The sequence below is a fragment of the Puma concolor genome, chromosome A2, assembly GCF_028749965.1.
Source record: "Puma concolor isolate L17-30 chromosome A2, mPumCon1.1.hap2, whole genome shotgun sequence".
Classification (NCBI taxonomy): Eukaryota; Metazoa; Chordata; class Mammalia; order Carnivora; family Felidae; genus Puma; species Puma concolor.
The window spans coordinates 163608348-163623009 of NC_141668.1; the positions used below are offsets into that span (position 1 = coordinate 163608348).

At 53.4% G+C, this 14662-nt stretch overlaps 2 protein-coding genes across 3 annotated transcripts in view; both read left to right on the forward strand.

Moving 5' to 3' along the window:
• Positions 1 to 1428, forward strand: part of KANK2 (KN motif and ankyrin repeat domains 2) — a 28329-nt gene extending 26901 nt beyond the window's left edge. The window contains exon 13 of the mRNA XM_086699058.1: positions 919 to 1428. Within this exon, the coding sequence (XP_086555184.1) occupies positions 919 to 960 (42 nt within the window). The 3' untranslated portion in view covers positions 961 to 1428. The remainder of the gene's footprint in view (positions 1 to 918) is intronic.
• A 2910-nt stretch (positions 1429 to 4338) lies between these two features.
• Positions 4339 to 10394, forward strand: SPC24 (SPC24 component of NDC80 kinetochore complex). 2 transcript variants are annotated; one of them, XM_086699060.1, is made up of 5 exons: positions 4339 to 4524; positions 7643 to 7796; positions 7941 to 8036; positions 8174 to 8250; positions 10187 to 10394. In XM_086699060.1, the coding sequence occupies exons 1-5, from the start codon at positions 4365 to 4367 to the stop codon at positions 10291 to 10293; spliced, it is 594 nt and encodes a 197-aa protein (XP_086555186.1). In that variant the 5' UTR covers positions 4339 to 4364; the 3' UTR covers positions 10294 to 10394. The 2 variants fall into 2 exon arrangements, with proteins under 2 accessions (XP_086555186.1, XP_086555187.1); XM_086699061.1 differs by lacking the exon at positions 4339 to 4524 and adding an exon at positions 4559 to 4791.
• Positions 10395 to 14662: the final 4268 nt, after the last annotated feature.

Below are 14662 nucleotides of genomic sequence, written 5' to 3' on the forward strand. Positions count from 1 at the left end.
GCGTCTGACTCTTGGTTTCAGCTCAGGTCATGATCTCAGTTTTGTGAGTTCGAGCCCCGCGTCTGCTTGGGATTCTCCCTCTCTCCCTCTCTCTCTGCCCCTCCCCTGCTGGTGCTGTCTCTGTCTCTCTCAAAACAAATAAATAAATTAAAAAAAAAAAAAGCATATGGCTTTATGGCTTTTGGCAAACAATATCCCTGTGTCACCAGCAACGAAACGAGGTGGGGCACCCTCCCTGCCCATCCCTGGGTCCCTCCCCTCACTCCCCCCAAGTGCTCTCCTTACGCGTCTTCCTCTGTTTTTCCTCTAGACTGTTCCACCAGGAGATCATGGGTGGCTTTCAGAAGGTTTTGCAAGTCCCAGAAATATACACGACGTTGTATGTTTCTGAGCTAAAGGTCTCTTACTCCTCAGTTCTCCAGAGGGGTCTGTGAGCCAAGAGGCAAATAAGTGGAACCGTGCAGCGATGTCTTTGTGACTGGCTTAGGTCGCTTAGCATAACGTCCTCAAGGTTCATCCCGGTACCAGGTGGCAGAATTTCCTTTTTAAGACTGAATAATCTCCCATCGGTGGACACTTGCTTCCACCTTTTCGGCTATTGTAAACAAGATGGGGTGTAGAAATACCTTCAAGGCCTTGCTTTCAATTTGGGGGGGGGTATTTACCCAGAAGTGAAATGGCTGGGGTATTCTATTTTTAATTTTGTGAGGAAACTGCCACGTTTTCCATAGCGGCTGCACCATTTTACATTCCTACCCACGGTGCACCAGAGTTCCAACTTCTCCGCATCCTGGCCAATACTTTTTTTCTTTTTTAATAGTGCCCATCCTCGTGTCTGGGAGGTGTGGTTCTTGCTTCGCAAGGGCTTTGCTTTTTGGAAAGCAGATGAGTCACCTTTTTTTTTTTTTTTTTTGACAGGAGCACTTATATCTGTCAGGCTTTGGTTGTGCAATCCCGTGAATGGCTCACCTCGTGAACATCCCACCCCAGCTGATAAGAGAGAGCTATCCTTAGCCCAGGGTTTAGAAAAGGGTAAGAGCTTGCCAAGGTCACGGGTAATCTACGGAAGCCCTGACGTCTTCTCTTTATTTCACTCTGCGTTGTTAAGTAATCCACCACCTGTAGGCTCAGAGCACCCGAGCCCCTGTCCCCAATCTTAGCACGAATGCTCAGCCAAGGGAAGAGTGAGCATCGCTGGCCACCATTGCTGTCTCTGGGGACCCAGGGGACCCAGCTTCATGCCCACACGCACTGATAGTTCTGCAAGAGTGTCCTCATTTCTACATCTGTTAGCGACTCCACGAGACAGGCTGGGCAGTTAGATTCCTCCCCTTGGGGCGCCTGGGTGGCGCAGTCGGTTAAGCGTCCGACTTCAGCCAGGTCACGATCTCGCGGTCCGTGAGTTCAAGCCCCGCGTCAGGCTCTGGGCTGATGGCTCAGAGCCTGGAGCCTGTTTCCGATTCTGTGTCTCCCTCTCTCTCTGCCCCTCCCCCATTCATGCTGTGTCTCTCTCTGTCCCAAAAATAAATAAACATTGAAAAAAATTTTTAAATAAATAAATAAATAAATAAATAAATAAATAAATAAAAAAAACCTGGGGCTGGCCTTCTGGGGTCCCAAACCCAACATATGCACAAAATCCAAAAAGCGCATGGATGTGGGGTGTGTTTCTCGAGGAAGAGCCTGTCTCCTTGCTTTTGTCTGATTTCAAAGGGATCTGTGACCTGGGCGAGACTACATAAATATATTCATCTGAAGGGTGTCCCCAGCCGGACCACTGTAAAAATATAAAAACAGCTCTTGAGGGGGAGGGGGGGTTGCTTGGCAAAAACCATTTCATGAAAGTAAGCTCTGAGGAGGAAGGTGCCCCAGGCCTGTGGTTGGGGACCTGACTGCTCTGTGGTAGCTTCTCTCCGAACTCCCTGGCTGTGCCTACTCTGTTTTCCTGGCTTCCCCCTCTTTTCTGTAATTTCTACAGCTGGAGGGTCTCCGAGCTTGGTCCTTGGACCCTCCTCCTCATTATTCCGTTCCAGGGTGGTATCATCTAGTCTCAGCTGCATCCCGGCGACTGGCTTTTATTCCCAGCCCAAACATCTCTACAGACTCACACAGCCAAGCGCCCATCTTTTCGATAGCTCCACGGGGCCTTTCCCCAGCTGCTGAGAACTCCCCGAAACCTTTCGCTTCATGGAGCCCCTCCCTTCCGTGCCTGTCCCTTCCCCTCTTGGCCACTAGCACTGATGTGGGAAACAAAGGCAGAAGGAAATGGCAGAGAGAAATAAATTTCCTTATAACCTGCAGCCCGTTGGCAAATCCTACTTAATGCCTTAAGTGCTTCCTGTTACACCTGAATAGAGTTTCAGGGCCCCCCGAAACCCTCTTCCTACTCTTCTCCAGCCACTTGGACCTCTTCACTATTCCTTAAACAAATGAAAAATTTCCCCACTACCCTGCCCTTTGCATATTCTTTCTTCTGCCTGACGCTGGTTTCCCAACAGCTTTTCATCACTCAGATCCTGGTTCATGGTTCATATGGCCCCCGCCCAGGGAGTCCGTCCCTGACCACCTGACCTGAAGCCACTTCCTTCCCCGCCTCAAACCCTAGTGACGCCATCCCGGACCCTGTTTGAGTGCCTTCAAAGCACCTGTTCGTATCTAAAGTGACCCTGTTCATTCATTTCCTTGCTTACGGTGCGGTCTTGCTATTAGATCAGTGGCCTCTGACGTCTTTTGTGTGACCTACATAAAGACAGAAATTTCACATGTGACCCAGTGATCCAGGTGTTAAGGCTGTGTAACATATAATTCTCAAATTTACTGCCTTTAAATAATGGCATTGATTTTTTTTTTTTCCAAGTTTATTCACTCTGAGAGAGAGCACACAAGTGGGAGAGAGGGAGAGGGAGAGAGAATCCTAAGCAGGCTCTGCACTGTCAGCACAAAGCCTGATGTGGGGTTTGAACTCACGAACCTTGAGATCATGACCTGGGGCAAAGTGGGACGCTTTACAGACGAAGCCACCCAGGTGCCCCAACAATGGCGTTGATCTTGCTCACAGATCTTTGGTTTCAGCAGGACCCTGCCCCTCTCGGTGTCAGCTGGGATGGCTGGGAGGCTGCGGACTGGAATGATTTCAATGTTCCCTCACTCACCTGTCTGATGGTTGGATTCTGTCTTCTGCTGTGACCTTATCTGTGAGACTCACCTCGGCTTCCTCACAACACAGCAGCTGGGCTCTGAGAAAGTATCCCAAAATTAAGAGAAAGCAAAAGGGAGTACAAGCTAGCCCCAGGCAGAAACCGTACCCTAGTTTCTGATCAAGGCTTGTAGTAATTCACACAGTGTCCTTTCTGCCACATTTTATTTGTTGCACAAAGTCCTGCTGAGGTTCAAAGGAGGAGGATGGGAGTCTGCCTCTTGACGGGGAGTGGCAAGGTTGGAACTATTTCTGTAGCCATTTTTTGCAAATATAATCTGCCACACCCAGTACACAAATGCGAATTTTGGAGTTTCCCAAAACAATAGTTAACTTTCGGTACACAGTGCACAGATTTTTTCCCCCATTGTATTTTGTAGAAAATGCTGGTCATGACCTGTTGAATTGATTTCTTTACCTCAGTTTGAGAAACTTGCCACATAAACGTGCAGCTTGTCTTTTCTCTACCCTAACCCTTCACACAGTATGGTGTTTGGTCCCAGTTAGGCTAAGTGCCTTACCTGCTAGTGTTCTACGTGTGTTTTATTTAACGCCTTAATATAGTGCTTACCGAATACCAGGCACCGTCCTCACTTATTCCTCGCGCCAACTCTTAAGTGGGCACTATCGTGACCCTCATCTTCCTGAGAAGGAAACTGAGGCACAAAGAGATGAAGTCATTTGCCCAAGGTAACAAAGCTAGTAAGTGGGATTCGAATCCGATAAATCTAGTTGCAGGCTCCATTTTGCTATGGAGCCTCTCAGGGAATTTACTTATTTATTATGTTTATTGTGAGTATCCCACGCACGCACTGTAGAACGAAATGCAGTCCAACGCTTCGCCCCTAGAACCCCGCCCTGGCTGCAATACGGTCTCTGCAGCTAAGGACTCATAAACAGCTTCATTATCAGCCAGGCGCTTTCCGACCTGCGCAGGCGCAACACGCAGAACTCCCGCAGGCACACACCCCCGCTCCCAGCGGCCGATTGGCTATTGTCTGAGACGGACGGAGGAGCTGGCGCAGGCGCACTGGACCAGACCTGAAGCTAAGTCCCACCCATTATCTGATGACTGACGTAAGATCAAGCTAATGGGAACAGGGCTCTCCGGGGAAGGGGCGGGCAATGAGGGCAGTTAAATTTGCGCGGGCTTGGTCCTGGCGTAGTCATGGCGGCCTTCCGCGACATGGAAGAAGTGAGCCAGGGGCTGCTGAGCCTGTTGGGCGCCAACCGCGCGGAGGCGCAGCAACGGCGGCTGCTGGGGCGCCACGAGCAGGTGGTGGAACGGCTGCTGGAGACGCAAGACAGCGCCGAACAACGGCTGCGAGGTCAGGGCTGGGGCCGGGGGCGGCCGGGACCCGGGCCCGTGTGATGGGAGGGGGCGGGAGGTCCGCCTTGACGAAACCCTCCCTCCTGGGCGCCCCCATCCCTCCCCTGTTCTCCCTTGGGCGCTGCCCCTCTGGGCCTCAGTTTCCCCACCCGTGAAATGGACTTCAGGATGGCAGCCACCTCCCAGAGAGTTAGTGGTGAATATAGGAGCTGGCAGGAACTGGCAAATTCCGAGCGGTCCACGATCAGGAGCTGGGGGACTCAAGGTTCGAACTGGGGCTCAGGAGTCAAAGCGCTGGGCTTTAATCCCAGCATCCCCACTTACTGAGGTTCAGCTGTTTTACTGAGCACCTGCTGTGTGCCAGGCATAGTGCCAGCCCCGGGTTGGAAGCAGAGAACAGAACAGACAGTCCCTTAAAGGGTTGGTATGCTAGTGGTGGGGTGGTCAGGCGACGAACAAGAAAAATGGAGGGGCACCTGGGTGGCTCAGTTGGTTTGGCATCTGACTTCGGCTCAGTTCGCCCTGGTCGTGAGTTCGAGCCCCCCCATCGGGCTCTCCGCTGTCAGTGCAGAACCCCTTTGGATCCTCTGGCCCCGTCTCTGCCCCACCTCTCCCACTCAAAAATAAACAAACATTTTTTAAAAAGAAAGAAAGAAAAATACTTATGTCAGGAGATGGTGGGCTAGGAAACTAGGTTGTATAGGAGGGAGTGGTGATGCTTTGGGATGAGTCAGCGAAAACTTTCTGAAAAGATGATATTTTAGCGGAAACCCAAGGAGGTTTGGGAGGGATCCAGGGCTATGGTGAGGATTAAATAAATTGGAGGGAGTGCAAGTTGGGGAGGGGCGGAGAGGGGGTGACAGAGGATCCAAAGCTCGCTCTGCTCCGCAGGGACAGCAGCCAACCCGATGCAGGGCTCAAACTCACGGACATTGAGATCGTGACCTGAGCCAAAGTCGGACGCTCAACCAATTGAGCCACCCAGGTGCCCCAAATTTCCTTCCTTTTGAGGGATGAATAATTTCATAGTCCGGACATACATCATTTTGTTTGTCCATTCCTCCACTGATGGGCACTTGGGTTGCTTCCAGACCCTGGCTGTTGTAAATAATGCCACCATGAACACATGAACATGGGTGTACAAATACCTCTTTGGGTCCCTGCTCCCAGTTCTTTTTGTATTTTCCCAGAAAATTTGTATTTTCTTTGTGTATTTTTCTATTTTGTATTTCCCATGCTAAATCACATGGCAGTTTGATATTTCGTTTTTTGAGAGACTCATCCAGTTTTCCATAGTGGTTTCGGTGCCAGGTTTTTGTTTTTCTTTTTTCTTTTTTCTTTTTTTTTTTAAGTCTTTTTACAGTTATGTTTTATGTGGCCGTGCTGTCTGGCTTGGGACTGAAATGATCTAGGAGCTAGGCAGGGGATGGCTTGGGGGTGGGGGGGAGAGTGTTCCTGGCAGAGGTAACTGCAAAGGCAAAGGTCACCAGGTAGGAGTGAACTTGGACACCCAGGAGAAAGTGGAAGATGAGCTGTAGCCAGACCCTGTAGGCAGTGAACCCCCCCACCCCCAACCCCGGGAGTTTGGAGGTTGTTCTAAGTGTGATGGATGCCCAGCCAGAGTCTTCTCCTCTCCTCCTCCTCTCTCTCCTCCGCACTCCATTCACTCCTCCTCCATTGATGGTTTGGGGAGAAGATCATTATTACCCAGCCTGCGTGGGCTTCAGCAGAATGAATGGATTTGGGGCCAGGGAGACAAGAGTCCGTGTTCCAGGGAGCCGGGACTTTGAGTTAAAGGGCTCCAGTTCAGATCTATGTGCCTGTGGACAGGCCACTTTAATATCTTCAGGCTTCTGTCCTTCATCTCTCCATGGGGGCAGGGGTTAAGCCACCTCCCTCAGAGGGTTTTGAGAACATACTGAACAGGGGCTCCGGGGCTATCCTGTAGCACTCAGCACACGCTCAGGTAATGGTACTTTGTGACAGTGCCCCCGGGGAAGAGGGCACTCCCAGGGAAGAATCCAAGGAAACAAGGTTGTCTGGGGAGGGTGAGGGGAGAAGGGGCAGGAAGGCTGCAGAAGAAAGCCAGACCCTCGGCTATCCTAACAGGAAATCAGCAGGCACTGTTTAAAACAGACAAATCAAGAAATAGCAGCCTAAGCAAATTATTTAGAAACACGAACGTCAATGCCAGAGAAAACAGTGATGATTTGGAAGTGGCTGCTTCAGAGGCGTGGGGAGGCTTGGGGGGGGGGGGGCTGTGTGTGTTTAAATTTTCACAGCCATATACATGTAATACCTTGATTAAAAATTAACTCAATGTAAGTTTGTAAACACTTAAACGCCTGCCCTTTGGGAAGTGTTTCCATCTGTGCCTTCCCTGAGTTGGCAGGTTCCTCCAGCTCTATGGGAAGGAACACGGTAAACTTGCTAGGGTGTTTTTGATCTTTCTGGATGTTTTGGTCAAAGCATGTTTATTCTGATTAGGCGCTGGAGATATATGGGGAGTGTAAGACGCAGTCCCCGATTCGAGCGAGGAGGAGGAGGAGGAGGAGGAATGAACAATTCAGTGCCGCCCGGGCTGTGGTGGAGGCGTGGCCGCGCCCTGGGAGGGAGAGCAGAGTGTCCAGCTGCCCCGGTTGTGTGTTACCCAGGAGGTCTCGAAGGCTGGGTCTCCGAGCGCCCGAAGGGTGGGAGCATAAGGGCATCTCAGAGAGGACGGGCAGGTGGAGGCCGGGCCTGTGAAAAATGGGCATGTTTGCAGAATGGTGAGGTGTCTTTGTGGCCAGAGCAGAGAGAAAAGTACAAGGTGGGTTGAAAAGCAGGAAGAAAGGAGGCTGTCAAGGAAGAAGATGCTTTCCCTCATTCATTCCTTTGTGGGGTTTTGTGGAGGCTCCACATGTGTTTTGGTGAAATGGAAGCACTTTTGCAAGGTCTCGGTGGACCACCAAAACGTGGGCTTTTGGAAATAGGACCAATGGGTTGGGGAGCTGTAGACGGGGAAGTGAGGACGATCGTGGTTGAGGCCTCGGGCTCTTCTGGGGCAAGGCCAGATCCTGGAGAGACCTCCTCGAAGGGTCTCAGCCTTCTCTCTCCCGCCCCGCCCCGCCCCATAGAGATCCTGGCTGCAGAAGAAGAAGTGGCCCAGAGCCTTCTGGATGCGAAGGAGCGGGCGCACCAGGGGGGCGCCGAGTTGCAGCAGCTTGAAGCTGAGCTCCGGAAGGCCGGCGAGGAGGACACCCGTCTGAAGGCCAGCCTCCTATATCCTTCCTTGCGTGCGCGGACGGCCGGGCCTCGGGCTCACCGCCGGGGTGCCCGTTTGGTCGTGCTGGGAACCCAGCTCGGAGCCCTGGGCCCACGGCGGCCCCCCTTCCAGAGCGAGGTGACCTTAACTGCCTGCTTTACTCAGCTCACCAGAGAGCTGGAGGAGCTCAAGGAGACCGAGGCCAGTCTCGAGAGGCAGGAGAGGGAAGTTGACGAAGACACGACTGTCACCATCCCTTCGGCCGTGTAGGTCCCGCCAGTGCGTGTGGTGGTGCCTGCCCTGCGTGCACGTGGGTCGTTCCGCGGCCCTGAGTTGGAGTCTACGCTGGGGTAACTTAATCTCTCTCTCTCTCTCTCTCTCTCTCTCTCGTGTTCTCATACAGGTATGTGGCTCAGCTTTATCGCCAGATTAGCAAAATTGAGTGGGACTATGAGTGTGAGCCAGGGATGGTCAAAGGCAGTATCCTTTTGCAGAGAACGCGGAGCCCAGTGTGCTGCCGGCGGCCTTGTGAAGGGCTGGGCCGTTGTGGAAAAGTCTGGCAGGTCCTCAGAAATGAAGCGTAGGATCACCATATGACCCGGCAGTCCCCCTTCTGGGTTGCACCCTTGTGTTTGTGACTGCGGTGGTCACAGTGGCCGAAAGGTGGAAGCAGACCAATTATCAGCAAAGCGCTACGTAAGCAAAATGTGGTATATCCGTGCAATAAAATAGTATTCGGCCTTAAAAAGGAAGGAGGGGCGCCTGGGTGGCTCAGTCTGTTGAGCAACCGACTCTTGATTTCAACCCAGGTCACGATCCCAGGGTCGTGGGATCGAACCCCATGTTGGACTCTGTGCTGAGCCTGGAGCCTGCTTAGGATTCTCTCTCACTCTGCCCCTCTCCCTGCTTGTGCTCTCTCTCTCTATTGCTGTCTCTAAAATAAAAAAAAAAAAATGGGGGCGCCCGGGTGGCTCAGTCAGTTAAGTGTCCAACTTCAGCTCGGGTCACGATCTCAGGTTCGTGGGCTCGAGCCCCACATCAGGCTCTGTGCTGACAGCTCAGAGCCTGGCCCATGCTTCGGATCCTGTCTCCTTCTTTCTCTGCCCCTCCCCTGCTTATGCTCTGTCTCTCTCTCTCTCTCAAAAATAAATAAATATTAGAATTTTTCAATAAAATAAATTTAAATAAATTAGTTAAATTGAAATGAATTAATTAAATTGAAATGAATAGATTAAATAATAAAGTAAACAATTAATAATAAGTAATATTAATAAATTAGTTATATTTAAATTTCCTTCCTTTTTTTAAAAAAGGAAGGAAATTCTGGCCCATGCTATAACATGCATGTATCTAGAAGACATGATGTTAAGTGAAATAAGCCAGACACAAAAAGCGAACTACTGTCTGATCCCACTTACAAGAGGTCTCTAGAGGAGTCAAATCCGTAGAGACAGGAAGTAGATGGCAGGTGCCAGGGGCTAGGGGAGGGGAGGGGAGGAGAGTCCGTGTTTAACGAGGACACAGTTTCGGGCTCTGGAAATGTTCTGGAGACGGACGGTGGGGAGGGCTGTACAACAACGTGTGTGCACTGAATGCCACTGAGCTGCACACTTCAAAACTGGCCAATGAGGTGCTTCGGATTCTGTGTCTGCCTCGCTCTCTGCCCCTCCCCCGCCCATGCTCCATCTCTCTCCATCTCAAAAATAAACAAACATTAAAGAAAATAAAAAGGAGCGCCTGGGTGGCTCAGTCGGTTAAGTGTCTGACTTCGGCTCAGGTCATGATCTCACGGTTTGTGAGTTCGAGCCCTGTGTAGGGCCCTGTGCTGACAGCTCAGAGCCTGGAGCCTGCTTCAGATTCTGTGTCTCCCTCTCTCTCTTCCCCTCCCCTGTTCACGCTCTGTCTCTCAATTTAAGTTTATTTTTGAGAGAGCGAGCATGAGAGCGAGTCGGGGAGGGGCGGTGAGAGAGAAAATCCCAAGCAGGCTCTGCACTTTCAGAGCCTGATGCGGGGCTCGAACCCACAAACCGCAAGGTCATGACCTGAGCCGAAACTAAGAGCGGGATGCTTAACCCACTGAGCCACAGGCGCCCCTCAGTCTCTAAATATCTTTTTTTTCTTTTTCTTTTTTTTTTTTTAATGTTTATTCTTGAGAGAGAAAGAGCATGAGCAGGGGAGGGGCAGGGAGAGAGAGAGAGAGAGACACAGAATCGGAATCAGGCTCCAGGCCCTGAGCTGTCAGCACAGAGTCCGACGCGGGGCTCGAACTCATGAGCCATGAGATCATGACCTGAGCCGAAGCTGGGCACTGAACCGACTGAGACGCAGGCGCCCCTCAGTCTCTAAATACCTTACAACTTTTTCACGGGGTCCCGGGGAGGGCTGTGTACGTCAGGTTTCCTTACATCTCCCCCAGTTCATCACGGCCCCAGCGTCGCCCAGCCTGTCCAGCTGGACAGCACCCAGCTCTCCAAGAAGTTCATCAGCGACTATCTCTGGAACTTGGTAGGCACGGACTGGTAGCCCGGAGCCTCAAGGACGCGTCTGCACACGGCACGAGTCAGTGTGGTGGGTGGTCGGTGCCTCAGCGGTGAGAGGAGCTGAAAATTAAATGTTTCTCCAGAGACGGGTTTTGGACCAGATTTCTTTCGGCCCCTGACCACGGCCTCAGTGGCTGGACTGGCCCTGGCCGGGTAACCCTAGAGAACTAACTGGACTTCAGGCTGCTGCTTCGCATCTGAGACAACACTGTGCGAATGGCGCCGCGGTATACGAGGATAGGTCCCAGGGCTCTGTCGTCTGGGATTCGCTCAGGGCCCATCCTCGAGTGCCACCGTGCACCCGGAACTGTGCCGGGTGCCCAAGACACAGACGAAGGGGACGAGGATCCCTTCGGCCGAGGAAGGAGTCAAGTCGGAGCGGATGCCACCCTTGAGCTAGAGAGGGTCAGGAGTGCTAGGGGACCCTGGCCGGGGAGGGGACAGAGACAGGGGCGACTTTTGTGCCAGGACCAGAAAGGACAAGGAGTCGATGAGGAAGAGATTCGGGGCGGGGGGTGGGTTGTGTATCGGAGCCCACGGGCCGCCTCCCTGACCCTGGGCCCCGCTCCCCCCTAAGTAAGGGAGCCCTTGTAGCTTCCTGAGCAAAGCATTTCTCAGCCTCCCTTGCAGCTAAGTGCCGGCCAATGAAATATAAGTGGAAATGTGTGAGACTTCTAGAAGGATCCCTAAAAGGCAAGGGAATATACCCTTTCTTTCCCCTCCCCTCTCTTTTCTGGAATTGGAAGTGCTGACTGGAGCCCTGGCAGTCCCTGACACATGTGAGGAGGGATACAATCCTCTAAGGGTGATGGGAGCCTGGTCCCCTGACGACAGTGGAACTGGGTATCAGCACCGGACTCTACGTGGGGGTGGGGGGGGGGACTAAATTATCTTGTGTGTGCCATTGTTACTTTTTTTTTTATCACAGACAGCTAAAGGAAATCCTAACTGATGCAGCACACGACCCAGGCCAGTCTGCGTTCACCTAGGCCCCATCCTCTGATGTGGGGTACCGCTAAGAATGGGAAGCTCGTGGGGGCTCCTGGGTGGCTCAGTCGGTTGAGCATCCAACTCTTCGTTTCGGCTCAAGTCGTGCTCCCAGGGTCGCAGGATCGAGCCCTGCATCGGATTCTGCACTGAGCATGGAGCCTACTTGATTCTCTCCCTCTGCCCCTCTCCCCTGCGCTTGCTCTCTCTCTCTCTCTCTCTCTCTCTCTCTCTCTCTCTCTCTCTCTCTCTCTCTCAAAACAAAATGTGAGGCCCCTGGGTGGCTCAGTTGGTTTAGCATCCGACTTCTGCTTGGGTCATGATCTCCAAGTTCATGCGTTCAAGCCCCCCGTTGGGCTCTGTGCTGACAGCTCAGCCTGGACCCTGCTTGGGATTCTGCATCTCTCTCTCTGCCCCTCCTCTGCTCGCACGTGCATGCACACTCTCTCTCTCTCAAAAATAAACGTTAAAAACAAGCATTTACCAAAATTTATATATATATGTATATATATATGTATATGTATACATATATATATAATTTATTATACATATAAAGAAAATGGGAAGCTGAGGGCCAGCCTGGCTGCCTGGTAGACAAGGGGAAGTAGATTTTCCTTGAACCTCGCAGGCTGCCTTCTGGGTACAGCCTTGTCAGTAGGTTTCCTGCACCTCCGTATCACTGAATTGTTTCTAGGAAGTGCAGTGGTACAGTAAGTGTTGTTTTCATCAGGGAGGATGCGTTCTAGGCAGAGGGAACAGTAAGCAGTAAGTTCTAGCAGCATCTGAGCCCATCATGGGCCCTAGAAAGAGTCCATTCAGGTCACCCTTGGAGGTTCTCGGGCAAGGATGCCTGCCTATTGGGCTGTAGGGAGAGGGACCAGTTCATTCGGTTCACAAAGATTCCCAGAACCTCAGAGGCCCTGCTTTCCTGCCCGGGGCTCGGCTTTACATGTTCAAGTAAACGTTCCTGTAAGTCTTCCTGAGCGGTCTTCGTTTGCAAGATCGGTAGGGTCTTTTACGGTATGAAATGGGCACAGAGACTCCTGTTTGTACCATCGGCCCCCAAAGGGCAGAAGACTTGAACTCAACCGGGGTTTTCCCACCTTGGCCCTAGCGACCTCAGGGCTAGTCATTCTGTGTGGTGCCGGCCGCCCTGGATATTGCAGGACATCCAGCAGCTTTCCGGTCCCCACCCCCTGATTGCCAGGAGGACTCCCCCCCTCCCCCCCACCCCCTCCATCACAACAAACGTGGAGCACACACCAGGCAGCCCCCCAGCCCTGCGGCTTCAGCCAAGAACCGGCCAGGCGTCCACACTTGATCGGCCGAGTAGCTGTTGTCACCTTGGTGGCCTTTCCTGCTGACGCAGCTGGCCTCGGCCTGCTCACCTGCGCCCGGGCGGGGATGGGGGGTGGGGGGAGGTGTTGCCAGGAGCACTGTCTGCCCGGGTGGGCCCCCGAGAGCATGCTAGAATAGACCCAGCCCAGCCGAGAGCCGGGGGGGGGGGGGGGGGGGGGGGGGCAGGCAATGAGGCTTGCAGCCTCGCGGTTAATCAAACAAACCTGCAGACCATCAAACCTTGGCCTGCCTGGGAGAGAAAGCAGGTGCAGCGGGGCAGGATGTTGTTACCGACCAGGCCTATCGGTGCCCCTGGCCCAGGCCCTAAAGCCCTCCGTGGGCCTCCTCTCCCTCTCTGAGCAATCGCTCTTTGTTCTGGGAGGGGGCCAAGGAGGTGTTGGCCTGCTTGGAGCTCAGTTCTTCCCTGAAGAAGGTCCCTTCAGGGAGGCCGCACGAACCCAGGCTCGGAGCGGCTGTGTACGTCTGTCTCCCCAGGCAGCCCCAGGGACTGGCCGAAGGAGTGAGCAAGTGGGTAAGGAACGTGGCCTGGCGGGCGGGTTCAGGGAGGTGCCTGAGCTCACAGGGGCCTGGAGAGGCCCGGGCCCTCCGCATGCCTGGGCTCTGACTCACTGCCCGGCGCTGGCAGGATGCCTGGGACAGCCAGCAGGACAGGCTCAGGCCCACAGCCTCCGGTCTGCACCCCTACCCGTGTCTCTGCCTGTCCTCCCTCCGAGAGCCGCCCAGGCAGCGGTGGTCACCAGCTTTTGAGTCCTGGAGGCCGGTGGCAGGCATGTCGGGTGCTGAGCCCAACCCAGTTGAGTTGGAAGCGAGATTCGGGTCCCCAGGATCAGGGAGTGGGGAGCCAGGTCACTGGTCTTGCGCCTTTAGAGCTGAGGCTTGGAGCGCCTGGGTGGCTCGGTTGGTTGGGCGTCTGACTTCGGCTCGGGTCATGATCTCACGGTTTGTGGGTTCGAGCCCCGCATCGAGCTCTGTGCTGACAGCCCAGAGCCTGCTTCGGATTCCGTATCTCCCTCTCTCTCTGCCCCTCCCCTGTTTGCACTCTGTCTCTCGCTGTCTTTCAAAAATGAATAAACCTTAAAAAAAATTAGAAAAAAAAAATAGAGCTGAGGCTTGACCCCCCTTCCCCCTCCTGCACCCAACCCCCCAGGGCCAGCACGGGCCCCGCACCAGCACAAACCAGTAAGGAATATTTATCTTACAGATGGCGACACAGGCATGGTACGGTCCAGTCACTTGCCCAAAGTCACCCGTGGAGCCTGAACCCCCCCCCACACACACACACAGTGGGGCTGTCGGGTCCATGGGAGAGCATCTTGGCTTTTCAGATGAGAAACAGCCTCTGGGGTGGTTGCCCCTTATTTAAGGTTGAAAGAGGCCAAGCAAGGACTGGGACTCACGTCTGTGTTGGTGGAGCCGTGAGGCTGAAGTTCTAAGTCACTAGTGATAGGTGGCGGTGTGTCACATACCGGAATGCCCAGCTGACCTGGCTTGTAATCGGGGAGAACAGCCAGGGAAATGCTGAGTGCGAGCTAAGGCGGTAAAGCCCTAAGGCTGGCTGCCCTCGAGGGTCCCCACCCGGCATCTTCCTCTGAATCAGCTGGCCTTGGTCGCCATGGGCGGGTCGGCCCACCCAGGCTCCCCCATGCCCCATCCTGCTGTGAGCTATGGTCAGACCTGTTCCTAGTTTATAGATCGACGGGGTGGGCGAGTGCGTGTGCCCAGGGAACAGGTGTCCGAGGCTGTATTTGAACCTCAGTTGTTGGATGTGAAGCCGTGATCTGATCTTTCTGGACTGGCTGGGGACCATCTGGGAAGACTGGCTGCAGGGCGTCGTCATGGCAATCCTTGGGGTCTTGGGGACACTGTGTGTGGCCCTCATTGGGCCTGGGTGGTCCCAAGCTCCCGGCAGCCTGTCCAATTGACTCAGGAATGTGGACTGGGCATCTGTGACCTGCCGGGCCCCCCATCAGGGAGCCACACTCCAGGGGAGGCCAATACTTACTGTG

Excerpts from the sequence above, each read along its gene's own strand:
- SPC24 (XM_086699060.1), top strand. The coding sequence starts at position 4,365 with ATGGCGGCCTTCCGCGACATGGAAGAAGTGAGCCAGGGGCTGCTGAGC. Across the intron at positions 7,797-7,940 it reads GCCAGCCTCCTATATCCTTC|CAGAGAGCTGGAGGAGCTCA; the intron begins CTTGCGTGCGCG and ends TACTCAGCTCAC. Across the intron at positions 8,037-8,173 it reads GTCACCATCCCTTCGGCCGT|GTATGTGGCTCAGCTTTATC; the intron begins GTAGGTCCCGCC and ends GTTCTCATACAG.